The following is a 26,175-nucleotide window of genomic DNA, read 5'->3' on the forward strand; positions in this document are numbered from 1 at the left end:
ATTTTGTAACTTTTGTTTGTATCCTTGGGGTCGCAGGTCGCCTCAGCGGGGTTGATGTGCGTTCTTCAACCTTCTCTCTTGGTGCAGCTCTAATCCACCAGGTTACTTGCTAAATTTCTGTCCTTTAACTCTCCTTCAGGAGCCTCTGTGGAAAGCTGGCTTCAGTCAGCCATCTTGTCTCCAACCCCCTAAGATCTGGTTTCACATGAGACACGTCATGATCCAAACTCTGAATCTGAGCTGTGGCTTTTGACAGATCTTCTGGAGTCTTGAAAGGATAGGTGGAAATTTACGATTGTCAGAGTTAGGGGAGCTGATAGGATTGTGGGCGCCAACCCTTGGGCCACAGACCAGTACTGGGGGCCTATTAGGAACTAGGCCACACAGCAGGAGGAGAACAGCAGGCAACCCAGCAAAGCTTCATCTGTATTTACAGCCTCTCTTCATCTGAGCTCCGCCTCCTATCAAATCATCAGCAGCATTAGATTCTCAACAGAGTGCAAACGCTATCGTGAACTGCGCATGCGTGGGATCTTGGTTATTTGTGCTCCTTATGAGAATCTAATGCCTCATGATCTGAGGTGGAGATGTAATGCACTTGAATCATCACCAAAATCATCCTGTCCCCAAACTCGCACTCTAGTCCATGGAAAATTATCTTCCATAAAACCAGTCCCTGATACCAAAACAGTTGGGGCTGCTATATAGGAGATACCTGTGTAATAAGCTGGGATTTCAGAGGGTAAGGATGAATGGAAAGGGTACCCACAAAGAGGAAGGTAGAGAGACCGAGAAGGGGGAAAAGACAAAATAGAACCCACCTGTGGGTTCTCCAGGGTCATCTAAACTCTCAGCACCAGAACAATCCATCCTATGCTGTGGATTTAGTTTAAAGCAACACCAAATAAGTAATGTACCTAAGTACTTGATAGAAGCAAACAGAAATCCTCTCTGAAAAAGACACTTGAATCCTAAACCTTGGAGATCCCCACAGACAGTGTTTTTTTAAGGGCCAGGGCATCACAGAGATGACCAAACTCACAAGGAAACAAAGTACAATGCCTAGAATCAGAGGCTACCACAGACAGCTGATTCAGATCCATCCATAGTGTTCAAATATTGGATTTATCAGGCACAGGTTTTAAAACGACTGTATTTGTGTTTAAAGAAATAAAAGAAAGGTTAGAAAATGTAAGAGAAAAACCACACTATTTAAGTGACATAGCATGTTTTAATTGTTATTAAGAAATGGGGTCTTTCTCTGTCACCCAGGCTGGAGTGCAGTGGCTTGATCATAGCTCACTTCTTGAACTCCTAGGCTCAAGAAATCCTTCTGTCTTAGCCTCTTGAGTAGCTGGAATTACCTGCATGAGTCACTGTGCCTGGCTGATATAGCATATTTTAAAGGAATAAATCGGAACTTCTAGAATTGAAAAATATAAAACTAAACATTCAGTGAGTATGTTAGGTAGCAGAGTATTAGTAAACCAGAAGAAATAATGGGGAAAAATGTCAAGGGTGTAAGACAGGGCCAACCATGATGGCTCATATCTATAATCCTCCCACTTTGGGAGGTCAAGATGGGAGGACTGCTTTAGGCTAAGAGCTCAAGACCAGCCTGGACAAGAGTGAGAGTCTGTCTCTACAAAAAATAGAAAAATTAGGCATGGGGGAACATGCTTCTAGTTCCAGTTACTTAGGAGGCTGAGGTGGGAGGACTGCTTGAAGTCAGGAGTTTGAGACAAGTCTGAGCAAGAGTGAGATTCCATCACTGCAAAAAATAGAAAAAATAGCTGGGCATGGTGGTGTACATCTGTAATCCCAACTACTAGGGAGGCTGAGGCAAGAGGATTCCTTAAGCCTAGAAGTTTGAGGTACTAGTGTATTTTTGATTTGTACTAGTCTACCACTGGGTGACAGAATGAGGTCTTGTCTAAAAATAAAAAGAATGTAAAACTAAGAGAGAGACAAAAAGAGACAAAACATGAAAGACAGGTGGACAGACATGGAGGCTGGGGTGAGAAGTTCTAATGTACACTTAAGCCAGAGTTTCAGCAAGAAGAAACTGGTAAGAGGCAGTGTCTGAAGAGGTAAATCACATGAACTCACAGGGCAAGAAACCTAGTTAATCCCAAGCAAGACTGAAAAAGGATCTGCTCCACACAGAGCCTAATCTCTTTTTTGTCCTCTGGTACTTCACGCCTCACACTTCTTTGAGAAGAAAATTCATGGAATTATGAATCACTTTTTACATCTTTCAGATTCTTATTTCAAAGTGGCAGAGCCACAGTACCAAACTAAAAGTAGGAATATAATTTCAGATATTTTAGTACCCGAAATATAACTCTATTTTTCTATAAATTATTTACTTATTTTTGACATTTTGATTTATCCTATTACATAAAAATTGTGTATGAATATTATATGTTTTTGCTATCTATAATTTGTTTTTTAGATAAACAAACTATGGTAACTCTGTAGTGAGGTACACTACAAAAGGGCAGTATGAGGGAGGCTGTGGTGACAAGACAGTTCTGTAATTTGACCAAGGTGTCAGTATGTGAATATACACTTTCATATTTTCCCTCTTTTTGTGTCTCTGTCTCTCTCCCTCTCTCTGGGTTAATAAAGAGACACAGAACATATACATTGCACCCAATGCCAATCTCCTTGTTTCTATACTGCAGTCATGTAAGATGTAACCATCAGGGGAGACTGGGGAAATGATACAAGGGAGTACCTTTGCAACTTCCTATGTATCTATAATTATTTCAAAATAAAAAGTTGACAAAAAGAAAAAGGAGTTAGAAAAAATGAGCATCTAGTGGTAGACTAGTACAAATCAAAAGAAACTTGCTCCCAGTAGAAAAAGAAGGAATGTTAATAGCCAACTTACAAAGGAATAAATATGAATGGCCAATAAACATATGACAAGAACCAATACCCATGGATAGTTAAGTTTTATTTACCAAGCTGGCAAAAAATTAAGAAGAATAAAAACCATACAATTGGAGCTTGGGGGAAAAATCCTCTCATACACTATGTGAGAGGCTATAACTGGTAGGGGTATATGATACTATTTACTGAATTCAATTTTCACTAATTAAACTCTAATTAAATACTAACCTAACACTTCAGAATGCAACTAGTCCCTGATCAGCACAGACTGGGAATGACACTTTACCTGAGGGATAGGGGTGTCTCCGGGCTGCTATAACCTTTCTCTTTCCCCCAGGAACCCTCTCCCACAAATCTTTACTCTGAGCACTCCTAACTTAACACATCCATTTCAAGACCTAAAGAAAATGAAGAGTAATGGGCCTTCCCAGAGATGCTGAGTCTCCTGGCAGAAAGCAAGGCCCTCAAGAGGTAGGACAAAAGATACACTTTATGGTGACATATGAGTACAGGCTTTAGCACCACATTCACTGTGCACTCAAGGGGCATGTTCCAGACACAGAGAGGGAGTCCGGGAACTGTTCACAAAGACACAAAGATAAGCAATGGAAACCCCAAGTGTCTCAAATTTAAAACTAAAACATTGGGGCTCTATCTCCATCAGGAGTGATGTACAGGGAGACCTTAAGCCAGATGAGCAGCTCAACTAGATGGTCTCCAAATGCCACTCCAGTTCCAAGGTGTACAGACCCTGATGGCATTCTTTTTTGTTTTTATTGTTGGGGATTCATTGAGGGTACAATAAGCCAGGTTACACTGATTGCAACTGTTAGGTAAAGTCCCTCTTGCAATCATGTCTTGCCCCCATAAAGTGTGACACACACCAAGGCCCCGCCCCCTCCCTCCGTCCCTCTTTCTGCTTTTCCTCCCCCCCATAACCTTAATTGTCATTAATTGTCTTCATATCAAAATTGAGTACATAGGATTCATGCTTCTCCATTCTTGTGATGCTTTACTAAGAATAATGTCTTCCACTTCCATCCAGGTTAATACGAAGGATGTAAAGTCTCCATTTTTTTTAATGGCTGAATAGTATTCTATGGTATACATATACCACAGCTTGTTAATCCATTCCTGGTTTGGTGGGCATTTAGGCTGTTTCCACATTTTGGCGATTGTAAATTGAGCTGCAATAAACAGTATAGTACAAGTGTCCTTATGATAAAAGGATTTTTTTCCTTCTGGGTAGATGCCCAGTAATGGGATTGCAGGATCAAATGGGAGGTCTAGCTTGAGTGCTTTGAGGTTTCTCCATACTTCCTTCCAGAAAGGTTGTACTAGTTTGCAGTTCCACCAGCAGTGTAAAAGTGTTCCCTTCTCTCCGCATCCACGCCAGCATCTGCGGTTTTGAGATTTTGTGATGTGGGCCATTCTCACTGGGGTTAGATGAAATCTCAGGGTTGTTTTGATTTGCATTTCTCTAATATATAGAGATGATGAACATTTTTTCATGTGTTTGTTAGCCATTTGTCTGTCATCTTTAGAGAAGGTTCTATTCATGTCTCTTGTCTATTGATATATGGGATTGTTGGCTTTTTGCATGTGGATTGAGTTCTCTATAGATCCTAGTTATTAAGTTTTTGTCTGATTGAAAATATGCAAATATACTTTCCCACTGTGTAGGTTGTCTCTTTGCTTTGGTTATTGTCTCCTTAGCAGTACAGAAGCTTTTCAGTTTAATGAAGCCCCATTTGTTTACTTTTGTTGTTGAAATTGCCATGGCAGTCTTCTTCATGAAGTCTTTCCCCAGGCCAGTATCTTCCAGTGTTTTTCCTATGCTTTCTTTGAGGATTTTTATTGTTTCATGCCTTAAATTTAAGTCCTTTCTCCATTTTGAATCAATTTTTCTGAGTGGGGAAAGGTGTGGGTCCAGTTTCAGTCTTTTACATGTAGACATCCAGTTCTCCCAACACCATTTATTGAATAGGGAGTCTTTCCCCCAAAGTATGTCCTTGTTTGGTTTATTGAAGATTAGGTGGTTGTAAGATGTTCGTTTCATTTCTTGGTGTTCAATTCGATTCCAAGTGTCTATGTCTCTGTTTTTGTGCCAGTACTATGCTGTCTTGACCACTATGGCTTTGTAGTACAGACTAAAATCTGGTATGCTGATGCCCCCAGCTTTATTTTTATTACTAAGAACTGCCTTAGCTATACGGGGTTTTTTCTAGTTCCATACAAAATGAAGAATCATTTTCTCCAAATCTTGAAAGTACGATATTGGTATTTTGATAGGAATGGCATTGAATAGGTAGATCGCTTTGGGAAGTATAGACATTTTAACAAGGTTGATTCTTCCCATCCATGAGCATGGTATGTTCTTCCATTTGTTAATATCCTCTGCTATTTCCTTTCTGAGGAGTTCATAGTTTTCTTTATAGAGGTCCTTCACCTCCTTCGTTAGGTATATTCCTAGGTATTTCATTTTCTTTGAAACTATGGTGAAGGGAATTGTGTCCCTAATTAGCTTCTCATCCTGACTGTTATTGGTGTATACAAAAGCTACTGACTTGTAGACATTGATTTTATATCCTGAAACATTACTGTATTTTTTGATGACTTCTAGGAGTCTTGTGGTTGAGTCTTTGGGGTTCTCTTAAGTATAAGATCATGTCGTCAGCAAAGAGGGAGAGTTTGACCTCCTCTGCTCCCATTTGGATTCCCTTTATTTCCTTGTCTTGCCTAATTGTATTGGCTAGAACTTCCAGCACTACGTTGAATAGTAAAGGTGACAGAGGACAACCTTGTCTGGTTCCAGTTCTAAGAGGAAAAGCTTTCAGTTTTACTCCATTCAGTAAAACATTAGCTGTGGGTTTGTCATAGATAGCTTCAATCAGTTTTAGAAATGTGCCACCTATGCCTATACTCTTCAGTGTTCTAATTAGAAAAGGATGCTGGATTTTATCAAATGCTTTTTCTGCATCTACTGAGAGGATCATGTGATCTTTATTTTTGCCTCTGTTAATATGGTGGATAACGTTTATGAACTTGCGTATGTTAAATCAGCCTTGCATCCCTGGGATGAAGCCTACTTGATCATGATGAATGACTTTTTTGATGATAAGCTGTAATCTATTGGCTAGGATTTTGTTGAGGATTTTTGCATCTATATTCATGAGTGAGATTGGTCTGAAATTCTCCTTTTTGTTTGGATCTTTTCCTGGTTTGGTGTCAGGGTGATGTTTGCTTCATAGTATGTGTTGGGGAAAATTCCTTCTTCCTCAATTTTTTGGAATAATTTCTGCAGTACAGGAATAAGCTCTTCCTTGAAGGTTTGATAGAATTCTGGTGTGAAGCCATGTGGACCAGGGCATTTTTTGGTTGGAAGCTTTTTTATTGTTTCTTTGATCTCAGTGCTTGAAATTGGTCTGTTCAGGGGCTCTATTTCTTCCTGGCTAAGTCTAGGGAGAGGGTGTGATTCCAAATATTGATCCATTTCCTTCACATTGTCAAATTTCTGGGCATAGAGTTTCTGGTAGTATTCAGAGATGATCTCTTGTATCTCTGTGGGATCAGTTGTTATTTCCCCTTTATCATTTCTGATTGAGGTTACTAGAGATTTTACTTTTCTATTTCTCGTTAGTCTGGCCAAAGGTTAATCTATTTTATTTATTTTTTCAAAAAACCAACTCCTTGTTTCATTAATTTTCTGAATGATTCTTTTGTTTTCAATTTCATTGATCTCTGATTTGATTTTGGATATTTCTTTTCTTCTACTAAGTTTAGGCTTAGATTGTTCTTCTTCTTTCCAATTCCATAAGATGGCTTGTGAGATTGTTGATGCGCTCTCTTTCTGTTTTTTGAATGTAGGCATCTAAAGCGATGAATTTTCCTCTCAAAACTGCTTTTGCAGTGTCCCACAGGTTTTGGTAGCTTGTGTCTTCATTGTTGTTATGCTCAAGGAAGTTAATGATTTCCTGTTTTATTTCTTCCTGTACCCATCTGTTATACAACAGAAGATTGTTTAATTTCCATGCCTTTGGGTGGGGTTGAGTGTTTTTGTTAGAGTTGAGTTCCACCTTTAGTGCCTTATGGTCTGAGAAGATACAAGGTAAAATTTCAATTCTTTTGATTCTGTTGATAATAGTTTTGTGTCCCAGGATATGATCAATTTTGGAGAATGTTCCATGGGGTGATGAGAAGAATGTATATTCTTTATCTTTGGGATGGAGTGTTCTATATGCGTCTATCAAGCACAGTTGTTCTAGGATCTCATTTATATCTCTTATATCTTTGTTTAATTTCTGTTTAGAGGATCTGTCCAGCTCTGTAAGAGGAGTGTTAAAGTCCCCTGTTATGATGGTATTATCAGATATCATATTGCTCAGACTGAGTAAGGTCTGTTTCAAGAATCTGGGAGCATTTAAATTGGGTACATAAATATTTAGAATTGAAACGTCTTCTTGTTGTATTTTCCCCTTGACCAATGTAAAGTGACCATTTTTGTCTTTTTTGACTTTAGTTGCTTTAAATCCACGTGTATCTGAAAATAAGATTGCAACTCCTCTTTTCTTCTGAATTCCATTTGCCTGAAAAATTGTCTTCCAACCCTTGACTCGGAGCCTTAATTTGTCTTTTGAAGCCAGGTGTGTTTCTTGCAGACAGCAAATGGATGGCTTGTGTTTTTTAATCCAGTCAACCAATCTATGTCTCTTCAGTGGGGAATCAAGCCATTAACATTTATTGAGATAATTGATAAGTGTGGTAGTATTCTATTCGTCTTATTTGGTGAGAGTCCATTGCTTAGTTTTATCTTTTGCATCAGTGTGGAGGTTAGGTTCTGTCCTTTAATTTCTGAGTTCTTACTTTGCTGCTGATCCATTGTGGTGGTCAGTGTGCAGAACAGGTTGAAGTATTTCCTGTAGAGCTGGTCTTGTGGTGAATTTCCTCAATGTTTGTATATCCGTAAATGATTTGATTTCTCTGTCAATTTTTAAGCTTAGCTTAGCGGGGTACAGAATTCTGGGCTGGAAATTGTTCTGTTTAAGTAGATTAAAGGTAGCTGACCATTGTCTTCTTGCTTGGAAAGTTTCATTAGAGAAGTCTGCGGTCACTCTGATGGATTTGCCCCTGTAGGTCAACTGGCGCTTACTCCTGGCAGCTTGCAGAATCTTTTCTTTTGTCTTGACTTTGGACAGGTTCATCACAATGTGTCTTGGAGAAGCTCGGTTAGAGTTGAGGCGACCTGGGGTCCGATATCCCTCTGAAAGCAGTGTGTCAGAATCTTTGGTGATGTTTGGGAAATTTTCTTTTATAATATTCTCTAGTATGGCTTCCATTCCTCTGGGGCATTCTTCTTCCCCTTTTGGAATTCCTATAACTCGTATGTTGGAACGCTTCATAAAGTCTCATAATTCTGACAGTGAACGTTCTGCTGTCTCTCTCTTCTTTTCTGCCTCTTTTACTATCTGAGTTATCTCAAGAACTTTGTCTTTTACCTCTGAAATTCTTTCTTCTGCATGGTCTAACCTGTTGCTGATACTTTCCATTGCATCTTTAAGTTCCCTAATTGACTGTTTCAGTTCCTTCAGCTCTGCTATATCTTTTTTATATTCTTCATATCGTTCATCTCTTATTTGATTCTATTTTTGGATTTCTTTTTGGTTATTTTCCACTTTACTAACAGTTTCCTTCATTATTTCCATCATTTCTTTTATTGTTTTCATCATGTGTATTCTAAATTCCCTTTCTGTCATTCCTAACATTTCTTTATAGGTGGAATCCTCTGCAGTAGCTACCTCATGGTCCCTTGGTGGGGTTGTTCTGGACTGGTTCTCCTGATGGCATTCTTTATTATCTGTCATCTGGATTGCCACAAGAGCCTCCAAACCGGTATTATTATCTGTATGGCTGCCAAAGTAATCCCATACAAATGTAAATCAAAGTTTATTACACCAAATTCCATGACCGACCAATAGCCTTCACTCTATCTGCTTCCTAAGCCCCACCTCAATGCAGCCTACTATAGCACTCTGGAACACAAAACCCACCTCCCTCAGGGACTTGGTATTTGTTGTTCATCTGCCAGAACATTTTTCTCCCTTGACCCAGACACCCAGCTCCTTCCCTTTCCAGAAAATGCCACTTCAGGAGGCTAATTCAGTTAGGTAGGACTACCTGCCAAGATACAGAGGCTTAAACATGACAGTCTGGGTTCTTCTCTGCCTAGTGTATGCCACTTCCAGTTGTGATTTCATGACACTGATCTGCCACAGGGAAAAGGGAGACAGACTGGGGGCAAATGCCATGTCAAGAACAAGACCCAGAACTTGGTCCCATGGCTACTTCTAAACCACAGAGAAAGCAAAAAAGAAAACATAATCTGGATTTGTTACCATTTTCTCAGCTCTGTTGCCATGCAAGAGAGCAAACAAATGTGGGGAAAATCAGAGAACTAAGAAGAAACCTCCCATGGCCAGCCTATGAATCCATCAAAGTTCTCCTAGTCTACTCCCAGGCTTCTTCCTTTCCCCTTCTGTCCCTTCTCCTTAGGAACAATTTACCAGCTAAGAAGCCTCGCTATGAGCCTCCCTTGTTGGTGTGGCCAAAAGACTAAATTCCAGTCAATAAGATTTACTAAGAAGTGCTGGATGGTACTTCCAGGAAGTCACCCTAAATGGAAGAGGGTAGATTCTTCGTCCACATCCTCCTTCTGTCCGGCTGCACGGCATTCTGATGGCTAAGCCTGAGGATAGGAACTATGTATCCAGACTCTGGAAAAGTCTGGACATGGACCTACCACAGCATCCCTGGACTGGTTATCTTTGGACTTCTTTCATATTAGACGGGGGAAAATGTACCACTTTAAGTCCTACTGCTATTTTGGGTTTTCTGTCACATGCAGGAGAGATACTCAGGAATATCTGCAATCTGCTACAACACAGTTTTGAAATAGAAAGATATTTTGAAATGTTCAAATATTACAAGAAATATCAGAGGCTACAAGCACTGTCCTTATCAGCATTTCCTGTTTTTTAATTTTTTTTTCCTTTTTTTCCTCTAGTCTAAAACCTTGGAGTACAGTTTTTAAAAAATCAAGTGTATAGGGTATCTTAATAGGAGAAAAAAGAGGAAAGAACAAGGAAAGGGCAAAGAAGTAAGCCTGCAAAAGGATTATTATCTAATCCTAATCTAGGTGGACTTAGTTAAAACTCAGACAGGCAAAGAGAGGACTAAGAGAGTCTATGGGGACACAGGAAAATACGTATGCAACCCAGGATCATAATCTGTCATTTAGGCAACTGCTGCTGCTTCAGGTCTTATTCTTAATCAACCAGCTACAATGAAACTATTCCCTGAGTAACTGACAGTAACCACCAAATCATTATATAGTAGATCTCTTTCCCAGAAGAACATAGTATTCACTGAAAATGTGCTGTTCTTCTAGGTCATTTTGTTTCTTGTGGTCTCAGAATTACAAACAGTCACTGTAGCTACAAATCACCTCATCTTCCATGCAGCTCAGCCCTCTAGTGTCTCAAAAACTAAGGAAGCCTGGGGGAAAGCATTCTGAAAGTCAATTAAAACAATATCAGCAAAGCATAGTCAAATTTCCAGAGAAAGGTTAATTTGTAGTGTCGAGTGGTTGGTTTGTTCTTTCCTAAAAAGACACAACAATCAGACAGCATAAACCCATAGTTGCTTCAGGAATGCAAAGGAGAATTTTGGGCACTATTTTATCCCAGAGCTTTACCAAATGCATTCCAAGTAAACCACGTTTCCGTAGCCCTTGGTGCTTAAAAAACACCATATATCTTAGTGAGGGGCAGAAGGGGCAGGAGAATAGGCAACTCAGACAACGTACCTAGTACCCTGAGGGCCAGATACTCCCCACATTAAGTACAACAAGTGTAGATTTTAGGATAGCAACGAGGCTAGTGGTTCCAATGATTCTTTTTATACTTAAGAGTGTTATTCATTAATCTGCAGCATAATTTCCTATTAAAACTTCATACTTGTTTGGGTTTACAGCAACAATATCCATGCACACAACCACCACAGATTACTTTCTTCTTGTTTTCTCTCTACACTAAAATTCATCCTATAAATCCAGTCTTTTCTAGCAATTCCTAGTAATGTTACAAAGATTTGAATCCTTAAATATGGCAGGGAAAAAAAATCTCTGCAATCAGCACAGTCACCCGATTTTTAAAAATCAAGAAGCACTTTGTGTGCAATCAATATAAATTGATTGTTTCAAACTCAGTCTCTAACTCCATCTTCCCAGAGAGTGAATTAAGATTTTCAGGTAAGCACAAGGTTCTGCCGCTTTGAAATAAGAATTTGAAAGATGTAAAAAATGATTCACAATTCAGTAATTTTTCTTCTCAGAGAAGTGTGAGGCATGAAGTACCAGAGGACAGGAAAGAGATTAGCCTCTGTGTGGAGCAGACTCATTTGCAAAGTCTCCTGAATATCTGAAAAAAAAAAAAAAAACAAATGTTCAGCTCATAATTGGATAACAGGAAGTAATGTAAGAAAGCTAAGGAATGTATCAAACTTCCAGCATAGTTATCCAATTCTCTGAGCAAGAAAAGATACACTTAACCTAGATTGACAATTTAGTTATTACATTTAGTTCATGGGCCACAATTTCAAGAGTATGTTATAGAAACAAAAACTGGTTCATTTATTCAGACAATTCTATACCTAGTCCTTTAGATTTCCCCAGCCTGCTCATAGGTAGCATGTCTGGAGAAGAGATGATGATGAAGATTGTAATTTACCTAGATGGAAAGCAAAGAACTGTGTCAAAGATTAGTTAGGAAACAACTCTAAGACATTCAAGCCACCTCTGCCCTGGCTCAGATCTCACTGCCTCTTATAGAGTCTAAGAGAACTCATCAGGTGGAATCGCCTGTGACTCACAGCAATTTGTGGAATAAATGCAACTTGGATCTGTTATTTTCTGTTTTAAACACCTCTATGATACCTCATTGCCTACAAGCTTGGAATAGCACACACAGCCTCTGTGAGCACATCACTACCTCCCGAAAGCCACCCCCTTTCTGCTGAGCACCAGGCTGGTGGGATCACCGCCCCATGCCCCCAATGGGTAGACTGCTCCCTCTTCCTAATTGCTGAGTACAGGGATGGAGAGTTTCATCCCATGCACAGAATGCCCCGGCCATGTGCCTGGGCCCCTCCTTGCTCCTGCTGGGGTGTGTGCTTGTGAGGTTCCCTTCTATTGCTGTCAGGTTTTGCTGCCCCTCTGCCATCTCACTCCCAGTACTCCTGTGGGTCATCCTTACCTACCTTTAGAAAAATCTAAATTCCTCCTGTCGGGTAGAATTGCCTTTAAGCTTAATGCAGCCTACATATTCCTCAACTACATATATATATAAATTTATTTTCTTTATACATGTATTTATTTGGTTTCCACCTTTCGCTTTCACAAAATTAAAAAGGCTTAAAATTTCATAACAATAACAATGTTTAAGATAAGGACTAGAAACAAAAACCTCGCAAAGAACGAAGATAAATACATTCAAAGAAGAAATCAGACAATTGCTGCAAGGAAATATTGAACAATAATAATAATGCAAAAAAACCCAAAACATTCACATTGTCAGATAAGAGTATGTCTATCACAGAATGCTTTGAGTCTGAGGTTCAGTATAACTTCTTATTTTTTTCCCAAAGTCTCAAAAAATAGACAACTAATATTTATAAATAAAAATAGAAGATAATTTCAAAAAGCAGATCATGCCAAATCTCATAGACAATAGAAAAAGATGAAATACTTTAAAATTATTCTACTTCATCTGGATATACCGGATATTAAAATTGGAAATTTTTTTTTTTGGCTGGGGCTGGGTTTGAACCCGCGACTTCTGGCATATGGGGCCGGCGCCCTACTTCTTTGAGCCACAGGCGCTGCCCAGGAAAAAAAAAAATTATTATAAAGGGAAATTACAAACATATTTCACTTATAAATGAGGATGCAATATCCTAAACAACATATTAACAAGTTGAATTAAAAATTAATGTTTAAGTAATGTACTTTAGTCAAAATTAAATCCAATTTATGTGAGAATTAGTCACTATTTTCTTTTCTTTTCCTTTCCCTCAGCCCCTCCCTCCTTCTCTCTCTGTCTGCTCTCCCCTTCCTCCATGCTCCACTGTGCCGTTAACTGTCCTCATATCAAAGTTGAATACATAGGATTGATGCTTCTCCATTCCTGTGATGCTTCACTAAGAATAATGTGTTCCACCTCCATCCAGATAAATACAAATGCTGCAAAATCTCCATTTTTTAAAATGGCTGAATAGTATTCCATGGTATACATATACCACAGCTTGCCAATCCATTCCTGGGTTGAGGGGCATTTAGGCTATTTCCACATTTTAGCAATTGTAAATTGACCTGCAATAAACAGTCTAGTACCAGTGTCTTTATAATAAAAAGATTTTTTTCCTTCTGGATAGATGCCCAGTAATGGGACTGCAGGATTAAACGGGAGGTCTAAGTTGAGTTCTTTGAGGTTTCTCCATACTTTCTTCCAAAAAGGTTGTATTAGTTTGCAGTCCTACCAGCAGTGTAAAAGTGTTCCCTTCTCTCCACATTTGCACCAGCATCTGCAGTTTTGAGATTTTGTGATATGGGCCATTCTCGCTGGGGTTAGATGATATCTCAGGATGGTTTTAATTGCATTTCTCTAATAATTAGGGATGATGAGCATTTTTTCATATGTTTGCTAGCCTTCTTTAGAGAAGGTTCTGTTCATCTCTCTTCCCCATTGATGTATGGGATTGATGGTTTTTTCCTCAACTATATTTCTTATCACATTTTATTGCAGTTACTTGCTTCTATGTTTGTCTGTCCTACCAACTCTTTGAGGAAATGAGACTTGACCTCAACATAGTGTCTGATACACAGAAAGGACTCAGTGAAAAAAGAAACCCCACCACATGGCATGGTAGGGTGATGTACAAATTTATGTCACTCTCAGTGTAGAAATTATACACCAAAGACAATAATATACCCATGATGTACCATTCTAATTAATGAGATCCTGCCGGGTGTGGTGGCATTCTGGGAGGCCAAGGCAGGTGGATTGCTTGAGCTTAGGAGTTCGAGAACAGCTGGAGCAAAAGTGAGACCCTGTTTCTACTAAAAATAGAAAAAAAAAATTGAGGCAAGAGGATTGCTTGAGCCGGAGTTGGAGGTTGCTGTGAGCTATGATGGCACAGCACTCTACCCAGGGCGACAGCCAAGACTATGTCTCAAAAAAAGAAAAAAAAAATTAAGTAGATCCCCAAATTAAAAGGTATCATAGAAAGCAGATAATTCATGGCAATATCATCTGCATGTATATCATAAGCACATCAGTTAATGATATTTGCAAGCTATGTTTAAAACATTCTAATTAACACAAGAGGGTCACAGCCTGGGCAACATAATGAGACTCCATCTCTATAAAAAATTTTATAAACTAGCTGGGTGTGGTGGCATATGCCTGTAGTTTCAGCTACTTGGGAGGTTGAGGCGGGAGAGTCACTTGAGCCCAGGAGTTTGAGGTTACAATGAGTTATGATCTCTCCACTGCATTCCAGCCTGGTGACAGAGTAAGACCCTATTGTCCCCCACCCCCATCCCAAAGGCATACAAGAAGATAATGTTTGTATTAGTTATACTTAAGACAAAAACCTCTCTGATGAGTGTCTTACTGTGTTTTACTTAACTGTGTTTTACAAGTTAAGGTCTAACAGGGCAAGGTCCTCTTTTTTCTTCTATTGGGCCACAGAAGTGATGTCCAGAGTGTACTCAATGTGTATAAATGGCAGTGGACACCGTGAACACGCACACCAAGGGATCCTTGGGGAAGAAGGACAGGATGTCTCCTCTTTGGAAAGATCTCCTTTCCCCTTCCCCATACCATTCCCCCAGAGGAGAAAGGGCCATCACAAGGAAATCACCAAACATGTCCTTTTTTCTTCCTCTTTTTGCTTCTGTTTCTGATGCCAAGACAGTAGAGGGAATAGGGAGGAGCCTAACACCTGGCAGACAGCAATTATCAAAGCAGTTGGGTCTCTGCAAGAGTTCTATTAGCTAGGGAGGGGAAAAAAGCAAAAAACAAGTTGCAAAAACATCACTCTGGAAAGATCTTTGATTTTAAGAAAAGGAATTAAGGAGAAGAGAAACAAAGGCCTCTTGGAGGGGCATTGGCAGGACAGTGAATTAAGATGATTATGTCCTTTAAATTTTTCTCTAATTGTGTCTCTTGACAAGGATGACTATTACGGGCCTGCTCTGTAAGTAGTTTTTGAAAAAGAAAAATATACAAATATATAAAGTATAGGCATAACAAACACTTATTTTATATACTACCCAATAAGCAAGAATTTAACATTGTCATACTTGTGTATTTAAAAATACACAATTGACTTGAACAATGTTTTCAGGTAGCAATATCTTCAAAAAGTCTTGTTTAAAGCACTAAGATCAAAACAAAGGGATGACTGCTAACTCACCTTGCACCCACCTTACCCTAATCATTTGCTAAATTTATGTCTGGATTAAAAGCTCTCTGGGGACAGGCACACATGGTAGGTGCTACATAAGTGTTGAATGAATGAATGACTACAGGGAGAAATAAGCAGACGGGATTGTGAGGCCCAAATTTCTCACAGTGATTACCAAGAAGACACATCCTTGAACAAGGCATGACCTCTCTGGCCTCATTTCCATGTCTGTGACAATACAAGGGATTGATTTACCAAGCTGGGAGGGCCCTTCTACTCTACAACCCAATATCCAATGAAATAAGGCAAAGAACAAAATTCTGACGAAGCCATTCCATCATACTGATATCCTAGATGGAGTACTTACTAAATATTCGTTGCAAATAATCAGCTCTGGATGTTTATATTTCCTTCTTCAGTAAATCCTCAATTGACAGCAGCAATTTCCCTCCAAGTTCTGAATAGACTAAAATCTTCTACCGTACCATATGAGTTTATGGAGAGAAAATGACTTAACCACTAATTGCACACTCAGATATTAACTTGCATTACCTAGTTGTTTCTTACATTCTTGCCCTTTAGATTAAAATTTCCTTTCTGGCAACCACATCATCTACTTCTTTTGACTCTTTCACTTTAACTGTCAAAGTTAACTTGTGGAAGAATGTGCAGAGGAAAAAGCGTTAGCAAAAAGGTCATCCTTAAGATCCCCCAATGGACTTTTAAATTAGTAGGCAAAAGCTTGCGGAAAAACAGGGTATTTGCATAGTCTCAAAGTATACCTCCTCAAGATACATATTAACAACATAGAGAAAAAAATAACTTTCCTTAACCAAGCAACTGAGGCTCACATCACCAATAACTGGCCATATTGATATTATGCACATACTGATATGATGCTTGGGACAGGATACAACATAATTTCTGTGGTTTTCTTGCCCCAGAATGCATCATCTCATTCTAATGATGAGAAAACACCAGACAAACCCAAATAGGGACATTCTACAAAGTAACTGGTGAGTGTTAAGTATCGAGCTCATGAAAGACAAAGACTAAGAGGTTGCCACAGATTGGAGGAGACTAAGGGGACATGACAACACAGGGGGGATCCTGTACCAGCTCCTGGCATACAAGAAGGACCGGAGAAGACAAAATGTTAAATTTCAGTAAGGTCTATAATTTAATTAATAGTATTGTACCAATCTCAGCTTTCTAACTTTGATATTGTGATATCAAATTGTGCTAACAATTGTGCTATTGTTGTATAAGATGTTAACGGTAGGGGAAATTCAGTAAAGAGTATATGGAAACTGGCTGGACGTAGTGGCTCACCCCTACAATCCCAGCACTCTGGAAGGCCGATGTGAGTGGACTGCCTGAGCTCACAGGTTCCAGATCAGCCTGAGCAAGAACAAGACTCTGTCTCTACTGAAAATAGAGAAACTAGCCAGGTGTAGTGGCATACACTTATAGTCCCAGCTACTCAGGAGGCTGAGGCAAGAGGACTGCTCAAGCCCAAGAGTTTTAAGTTGCTATGAACTATGACTCTCAGCTATGTCACCCAGGGTGACAGAGTAAGACTCTGTCTAAAAAAAAAAAAAAAAAAAAAAAAGAAAGAGAGAGTATATGCAAACTATACTATATGCAGAACCTCTCAGATGAAATGAGAAAAATAACTCATTTAGACTCATATCCCCTAAATGAGTCTAAACAACTGAAATGACTAGCCTTTTTGAAACTTTAAGACCTTAAAATGAAAGGACAAATTTGATAGGAAGAACTTGGCAGGGGTCAGATTAGATTCCACGGCATTATTTTGCAAATAATGATTTGTCCAGATCCATATACTTCAAGCTGGAAAATTGTTTTATGGGTGCATTAATTTCCTACTATGAACAAGATCTTCTAAAACATTTGAGTTCCTTGACTTATGCCAATCTTTAATAAGAAAAAAATCCTTTTTATTCCTTAAACAAAAGTACTTATCTAGTCTGAGTGAATTCTGCTCCCTCTTGAATAATTTAGTTAGCTTAATTTGTGTTTTTGTCATTGAATATTAGGATTTATGGCAAGTTACAGCTTACCTGTACTGCCATATAGTTTGTTTGTTTGTTTGTTTGTTTAGCAGGCCCGGGCTGGGTTCAAACCCACCAGCCTTGGTACATATGGCCGGTGCCCTAATCACTGAGCTATGGTCACCCAGCCTGCCATACAGTTTTTAAGGAAATTCTACTAAAGGTCAAAAATAGTCATATAAAAAGCCCACAATTACGTAGCCCAAAAGGAAAGCTCACTCACCAGTTGGAACTCGCTCCTCCGGCTGAAAGCTTCCCTGATGCCAGAATCCCTCCAGAGTGCACTCAGAGCAGGGACGTACAGCTGAAAGGTGGCAGGCTCCACAGGCAGCCCTGCCTTGTTCTCAAAGGCCATCAAGAACATCCCATGCTTTTCATTTTCAGAATACTGCCAAGGAATACCAAGCTTGTCTCGTGCATCGACAAGAACCCTTGAGCCCTAGGAAATAAAAGAAATAAAAGAGGATTTAATTACATTCCAAAGACTAAATCATAATAGAGAACACGATATGGGCATCAATTGTCACAAAACAGAAATTCAAAGGCTATCAAATTTGCAAGAAATTTTTCTATTGGTTCGTTTTGGTGTGACATGAAACGTTTTAACTCCTAGGAACATAACCTTATAACCTTATAACATAACAGATGTATGATGTAACCCAATCACACACACCCCTCACATTAAAAAAAATTTAAAAAGACAGATGTGCATTCATACTACACAAACAGGCCTGCCTTTTGCTATCACTCATTTGAAAAGCTACTGGAAAGAAGACAAGTGACTGGGGGAAGAATTTGCAACAAATTCAGCAAATGTCACTGGAAAATAAACCACAGAAGTACAAAGGATGTTTTAAAAACAATAACAACAACTATAATAGTCTCCACTTGTCCAGAGGATATGTTCTAAGATCCCCAGTGGATGTCTGAAACTATGGATAGTACTGAACCCAATATGTATACCTTTTTTCCTACATAGTCATATCTATGATAAAGTTTAATTTATAAGTTAGTAAGAGATTAACAATAATAATATGAAATAATTATAATAATATATTGTAATAAAAGTTATGTAAATGTAGTCTCTCTCTCTCAAAAATAGCTTAATGTACTATACTTACCTATTTTGGGACCTTAGTGGATAACTGAAACTGTGGAAAGCAAAGTCATGGATGGAGTACTACATACAACTGTTAGTACTCCTGGTGTTACTACTTTCATCATCACTGAGATCTGGCAGCTCCTTAATACCAGAAGGATATAACTGTTTGTTCCAACTCAAAATGGGTGGGAAAACATAGAAATACAGGCAGTAAGCAGTCATGAGACAGGAAAAGACTAAAATATAACACAAGCCAAGAATATCGCCCACTCAAACAGAAGCCAGGGGAATCATTTCTGATTTAATGTTACCATTGTTTGTGATGATGAGAAACTATATTTTTCATTCTTTTGCTTATTTCCTCACTGTTAAAAATAAAGTTAGTACTTCTGCCCTTTTCTTACCTCACAGACAGGATCAAGGGGATGGAGAACCAGCCTAACTAAAATAGTTTTAGCAAAGCATCCAGCCTGGAAAACATGCTCCGTCTCAGCCAAAGCTGCCTCACTGTGCAGTGAGTAGGTCTACTTCATGACTCTAAGATTAATACCTCAAAATCAGCCAGACAGGATCTATGAAAGTTTCTGAGTTCTGAGGGGGAACACTGAATACTCTCTTGTGTGATTAATACTGGGTGCATGCAGAGTAGCAGAGGACCATGAGAAGGCAGTCAAGTGTGTGTGTCTTCCTGTCTGGAAAAGGCTTCCCATCTCAGTGTAGTCTCTGGGACTTGAAACTCCTGAGAGCAGCATCTGATCCAGGACAGAGAACACTAGGGCCAGTTGCCCATCTGACACTTAACCTTATATTTCTTTTTAAATAATAGATTTATCATTATATAATTCACATACCATACAATTCACCCATTTAGAATATATAACTCAATGATTTTTCCTTAGCACTTATCCTAAAAAGTTTCATTTTCACATGGCAGAGGAGATGAATCAATTCTCCCCTTTTCATATCTCTGTTGCAGCATCAGTTTGGTGCCTATAACTCGATTCTGTCTCAAACCACTGAATCAAATGTCATGATGACCAAAAAGAGCAATTAAAATCTCTCCTCTAGACCTAGACTATCTGGTTGGAAATGATCCTAAGTATTCCCTCCTCCATGGTCTTGTCTGTCTGCCACTAGACATGCCCAGTTCTATCAATCCAGACATTTGTTCATGCTGAATTATGAAAAAACACTGAGCCAGGTACTATGGGGAAAACAAACTGTGTAAGAAGCAGTGTCTGATCTCTAGAAACTCATACTTTGGCTGGAGAGACAGCTACATGTGTTTAAAAAAAAAAAAAGTTAACGCCTATTCATAATAAAAACTCTCCGTAAACTAGGGATAGAGAAGAGAACTTCCTCAACTTAATAAAGAACATTAACAAAGGTACGCGCTGGAGGTGGCCAAGTTTTGAGGACATAGGGGTTCTTCCTTAAACTTATTAAAGTTTATGCTTGCTCATTGCTGACTTATAAAAATGGTCCGTTGAGAGACAAGATGGCTGACTGAAGCCAGCTTTCCACAGAGGCTCCCATCCAGAAGGAGAGTTAAAGGACAGAAATTTAGCAAGTAACCTGGTGGATTAGAGCTGCACCAAGAGAGAAGGTTGAAGAATGCACATCAACCCCGCTGAAGCCAGCTGCGACCCCAAGGATATAAAACAAAAGGAACAAAATCCATCACCAAGCAGATGGGAGTTCCCTCCCCCATGAGAACAGCTCGGAGTGCCCCACAAACAAACGAGCAGAGTTCAAAGGTCCTCCCACTACACTCCACGGGAGAGATACTCTAAAAACTGGACTTACCTCCTCTACTAGGGTTCCACTGTGTTCTCCTGCCAGGCATAAAACTGTACAGAACTGTATACATTCTATACCTGCAATTCTGAGCTCTAAGCACTCCCCTCCACTCTCACTTTGAGGTCTGGAGGCCTGTCCCCAAGGAGTCCAGATTCTTGGGTGATTTCTTGAGGGGCGTGGACAGGGCCTAGACTGCAGCAGGTCAGTGCTGATTCTGTGGCATGGAAGAGTGCCACATGGAGTGAGGAGAGGACGGTCAGCTGAGAGGGAACCACACCAGAGCGGTGGTGCCCCGAGGCACAAAGCAGCAGCCGTTTTTGGCAACAATAGGGCTCACTCCTGGATATTCCGAAGCCACACCCTCTTTCTCCCTGGGCAAGCAGAGGAGGTGGGGCATCTTCTCAGGTGGCAACCAACGCGGAACAGATCTGGGGTGGAAACGCAGGCCCCGTGAGTAAAGGGTTTGCCTGAGGTGGTACCGGCCTGGGTGGAGCGAGGGGACTAGAAATGCACGGGCAGAGCCAGGAAGTTCCCAGGGTGGGGGTGACCCAGAGGACCACTTTACTGAGCCTAAGACGCACGCGGCCCTCAGGGGATGGTCAGCCTATAGACAAAGGAAGGCAGGAGGCTACAACTGACAGCTAACCGAATACAAACCTGCAGGAGCAAAGACAGGGCCTGAGGCGCAGGCTCTGGGAACTCAAAACAGCTTCTCTTCTACAAGGGAATTTAGCAGGGTCATAAACAAATTCCCACAAAGTTGTTCTGTTCTGTTCTGTCAGTGACATTAATCAGGGTGGGGCTCTAACTGAGTGAACACCCCCCAGACTCCATCAAGTGCCCGAGGTTGTCAGGCCTCACTTCTCCCTGCTGGATACAGGCAGAGCACAGCGGCCTGGCTCAGCAGAAATAGATTTCCTTGTGATTTAGGCCGGTACAAATCCCTGGAGTATCTGTTCCCTAGAGGCAACTGAGTCACAGCCCTGTGGGGCTATCACTGACTGAGTGTGACAGATGTGCAAGGTGAGGAAGGAGGCATCAACCTTCCCAGACTAATCTATTTGCTGAGTGGGTCCTCCTGACTCCACGGACCACCGGAGCAAGCCATATCTGAGTTGTCACCAGAACCCTGCGATCTAGTTGCCAGAGACATTTTAAACTCTCCCATCTGAGATAGGTGATGACTGAGACAATTGATTTGGACCTTTTGAACTGAGCCGATCGCCCGAGGACTATTCAAGTGGTGCCCTGGGTGTGTGGTTGTAGGAAGGTTTGATTTTCCTTTTCCAACTGTTGCCTGTGGGGAGCGGGGTGACTTAATTGCTGGTATTTCTCCACAGCTGAGACTTCAACCCAGAGTTGTTTCACAAGGGTGGAACAATGACCAGCTGAAAACAAGACAGAACCACTTAGCCCCACCACACCAAACAGGTCCCCAATTTCTCAGGCCATAGCACCATACGAGTCCTTGACAAAGCTCCAGGAGAAAAATCAAACTGTGTAAAACAAACATGGGAGGGAATCAGCGGAAAAACTCTGGTAACATGAATAACCAGAATAGATCAACACCCCCAAGGAAAGATACGGCAGATGTAACTGAAGATCCCATTCATAAACAGCTGGCCAGGATATCAGAAATCAAATTCAGAATTTGGATTGCAAACAAGATTAATAGAATGGACGAAAATTTGGAATTAGAAATTTGAAGAGCAATTCAAAAGTCGGAATTAGAAATTCGAGGAGAAATTCAAAAGTTGTCTCAAGAATTTAATGAATTTAAAGACAAACCATGCACTGAAGCAAGAATTTGCAGCCCTCAAAGATCTGAAAAATACAGTAGAATCCCTCAGTAACAGAGTAGAGCAAGCAGAAGAAAGGATTTCTGATGCTGAAGACAAAACCTTTGAACGCTCCCAAACTCTCAAACAGGAAGAGAAATGGAGAGCAAAAATGGATTATTCTCTAAGAGAGCTCTGGGATAATTTGAAGAAGGCTAATATCCACCTCATTGGAATCCCTGAAAGTGATGAAGTGGCCTTACAAGGCACACAGGCCCTTCTACATGAAATTATGAAAGAGAATTTTCCAGACATGCCAAGAGATTCTGAAATTCAGATAGCAGACAGTTTCAGAACCCCAGCACGACTCAATCCGAGTAAGACATCCCCCAGGCATATAATAATTAACTTCACTAAAGTTAATATGAAGGAGAAAATTCTGAAAGCAGCCAGATGTAAGAAATCCATTACTTATAAAGGGAAGAATATTAGAATGACTGCAAATCTCTCTGCTGAAACTTTTCAAGCCAGAAGAGGGTGGTCATGGACTTTTAATTTCCTAAAGCAAAATAACTTTCAACCCCGAATCCTGTATCCAGCTAAACTTAGTTTCATTTATTATGGAGAAATTAAATACTTTAATGACATTCATATGTTGAAGAAATTTGCCGTAACCGAACGAGCTCTGTAGGATATTCTCAGACCTATCCTCCATAACGAACAACCCAACCCTCTACCACAAGGTAAACTCACTCAGAAAATTTTGATCAAACTCCAACTTCCACAGTGGTGAAAGGATTAAAAATGTCCACTGGACTTTTGAAAAACTCGATACCCAAAATTTTACCAGACTTATCTATATTCTCCATTAATGTGAATGGCCTAAACTGTCCTCTAAAGAGGCACAGGTTAGCTGACTGGATACAAAAACTCAGGCCAGATATTTGCTGCATACAAGAGTCACATCTTACCTTAAAAGACAAATATAGACTCAGGGTGAAAGGATGGTCGTCCATATTTCAGGCAAATGGTAATCAGAAAAAAGCAGGTGTTACAATTCTATTCGCAATAGGCTTTAAACCAACAAAAGTAAGGAAGGATAAGAATGGTCACTTCATATTTGTTAAGGGTAAAACTCAATAGGATGAGATTTCAACTATGAATATTTATGTACCCAACCAGAATGCGCCTCAATTTATGAGAGAAACTCTAACAGACATGAGCAACTTGATTTCTTCCAGCTCCATAACAGTTGGAGATTTCAACACTCCTTTGGCAGTGTTGGATAGATCCTCCAATAAGAAGCTGAGCAAAGAAATTTTAGATTTAAACCTAACCATCCAACATTTAGATTTAGCAGACATCTATAGAACATTTCATCCCAACAAAACTGAATACAAATACTTCTCATCAGCCTACGGAACATACTCCAAAATCGATCAAAACTTAGGTCACAAGTCTAACCTCAGTAAATTTAAAGGAACAGAAATTATTCCTTGCATCTTCTCAGACCACCATGGAATAAAACTTGAGCTCAGTAACAACAGGAATCTGCATACTCATACAAAAACATGGAAGTTAAATAACCTTATGCTGAATGATAGCTGGGTCAGAGATGAGATTAAGAAGGAAATTGCCAAATTTTTGGAACAAAATGACAATGAAGGCACGAATTATCAGAACCTCTGGGATACTGCAAAGGCAGTCCTAAGAGGGAAATTAATAGCACTGCAAGCCTTCCTCAAGAGAACCGAAAGAAGGAAGTTAGCAACTTAATGGGACATCTCAAGCAACTGGAAAAGGAAGAACATTCCAACCCCAAACCCAGTAGAAGAAAAGAAATAACCAAAGTTAGAGCAGAACTAAATGAAATTGAAAACAAAAGAATTATACAACAGATCAAAAAGTTGTCTTTTTGAAAAGGTCAATAATATAGATAAACTTTTGGCTAACCTAACCAGGAAAAAAAGAGTAAAATCTCTAATTTCATCAATGAGAAACGACAAAGATGAAATAACAGACTCCTCAGAAATTCAAAAAATCCTTAATGAATATTACAAGAAACTTTTTTCTCAGAAATATGAAAATCTGAAGGAAACTAACCAATACTTGGAAGCACATCACCTTCCAAGACTTAGCCAGAATCAAGTGGAAATGTTGAACAGGCCAATATCAAGTTCCGAAATAGCATCCACCATACAAAATCTCCCTAAAAAGAAAAGCCTGGGACCAGATAGCTTCATGTCAGAATTCTACCAAACCTTTAAAGAGGAACTAGCACCTATCTAACTCAACCTGTTCCAAAATGTAGAAAAAGAAGACTACCCAACACGTTCTATGGAGCGAACATCACCCTAATCCCCAAACCAGGAAGAGACCCAACAAGAAAAGAAAATTATAGACCAATATCACTAATGAATATGGATGCAAAAATATTCAACAAGATCCTAACAAACAGAATCCAGCAACACATCAAAGAAATTATACGTCATGACCAAGTTTGTTTTATCCCAGGGTCTCAAGCTGGTTGAATATATGAAATCTGTAAGTATAACTCAGCACATAAACAAATTAAAAAAGACCATATGATTCTCTCAATTGATGCAGAAAAAGCTTTTGATAATATCCAGCATCCCTTCATGATCAGAACACTTAAGAAAATTGGTATAGAAGGGACATTTCTCAAACTAATAGAGGCCATCTACAGCAAGCCCACAGCCAATATCGTATTGAATGGAGTTAAATTGAAATCATTTCCACTCAGATCAGGAACCAGACAAGGCTGCCCATTATCTCCACTGCTCTTTAACATTCTAATGGAAGTTTTAGCCATCGCAATTATGGAAGAAAAGGCTATCAAGGGTATCCATGTAGGGTCAGAAGAGACCAAACTTTCACTCTTCACTGATGATATGATTGTATATCTGGAAACCACCAGGGATTCTACTATAAAACTCTCAGAAGTGATCAAGGAATACAGCAGAGTCTCAGGATATAAAATCAAGATTCATAAATCAGTAGCCTTTATATACACCAACAGTAGTCAAGCCGAAAAAAACAGTTAAGGACTCTATTTCATTCACAGTAGGGCCAAAGAAGATGAAATATTTGGGAGTTTATCTAACAAAGGACACAAAAGATCTCTATAGAGAGAACTATGAAACTCTAAGAAAAGAAATAGCTGAAAATGTTAACAAATGCTCATGGCTGGGAATAATCAACATTGTTAAAATGTCCATACCAGCTAAAGCAATATACAATTTTAATGCAATCCCTATTAAAGCTCCACTGTCATACTTTAAAGATCTTGAAAAAATAATACTTCATTTATATGGAATCAGAAAAAACCTCGAATAGCCAAGACATTACTCAGAAATAAAAACAAAGCAGGAGGAATCATGCTACCAGACCTCGGACTATACTATAAATCAATAATGATCAAAATAGCATGGTATTGGCACAACAACAGAGAAGTAGATGTCTGGAACAGAATAGAGAACCAAGAGATGAATCCAGCTACTTACGGTTATCTGATCTTTGACAAGCCAATTAAAAACATTCAGTGGGGGAAAGATTCCCTATTTAACAAATGGTGCTGGGTGAACTGGCTGGCAAACTGTAGAGGACTGAAACTGGACCCACACCTTTCACCATTAACTTAGACTCTCACTGAATTAAAGATTTAAACTTAAGAAATGAAACTATAAAAATACTAGAAGAGAGTGCAGGGAAAACCCTTGAAGAAATTGGTCTGGGCGAGTATTTTAAGAGGAGGACCCCCCAGGCAATTGAAGCAGCTTCAAAAATACACTACTGGGACCTGATCAAACTAAAAAGCTTCTGCACAGCCAAGAACACAGTAAGTAAAGCAAGCAGACAGCCCTCAGAATGGGAGAAGATATTTGCAGGTTATGTCTCCAACAAAGGTTTAATAACCAGCATCCACAGAGAACTCAAATGTATAAGCAAGAAAAGAACAAGTGATCCCATCGCAGGCTGG

General features: G+C 39.6%; 1 protein-coding gene across 1 annotated transcript in view; it reads right to left on the bottom strand.

The window, feature by feature from the left end:
* GNA12 (G protein subunit alpha 12) overlaps window positions 1-26,175 on the bottom strand; it is a 148,304-nt gene that overhangs the window by 62,748 nt on the left and 59,381 nt on the right. Inside the window, exon 2 of the mRNA XM_053555822.1 lies at window positions 17,719-17,934. Coding sequence (XP_053411797.1) covers window positions 17,719-17,934 — 216 coding nt within the window. The remainder of the gene's footprint in view (window positions 1-17,718; window positions 17,935-26,175) is intronic.

This window comes from Nycticebus coucang, chromosome 12 (assembly GCF_027406575.1).
Source record: "Nycticebus coucang isolate mNycCou1 chromosome 12, mNycCou1.pri, whole genome shotgun sequence".
In the NCBI taxonomy this organism is placed as follows: domain Eukaryota; kingdom Metazoa; phylum Chordata; class Mammalia; order Primates; family Lorisidae; genus Nycticebus; species Nycticebus coucang.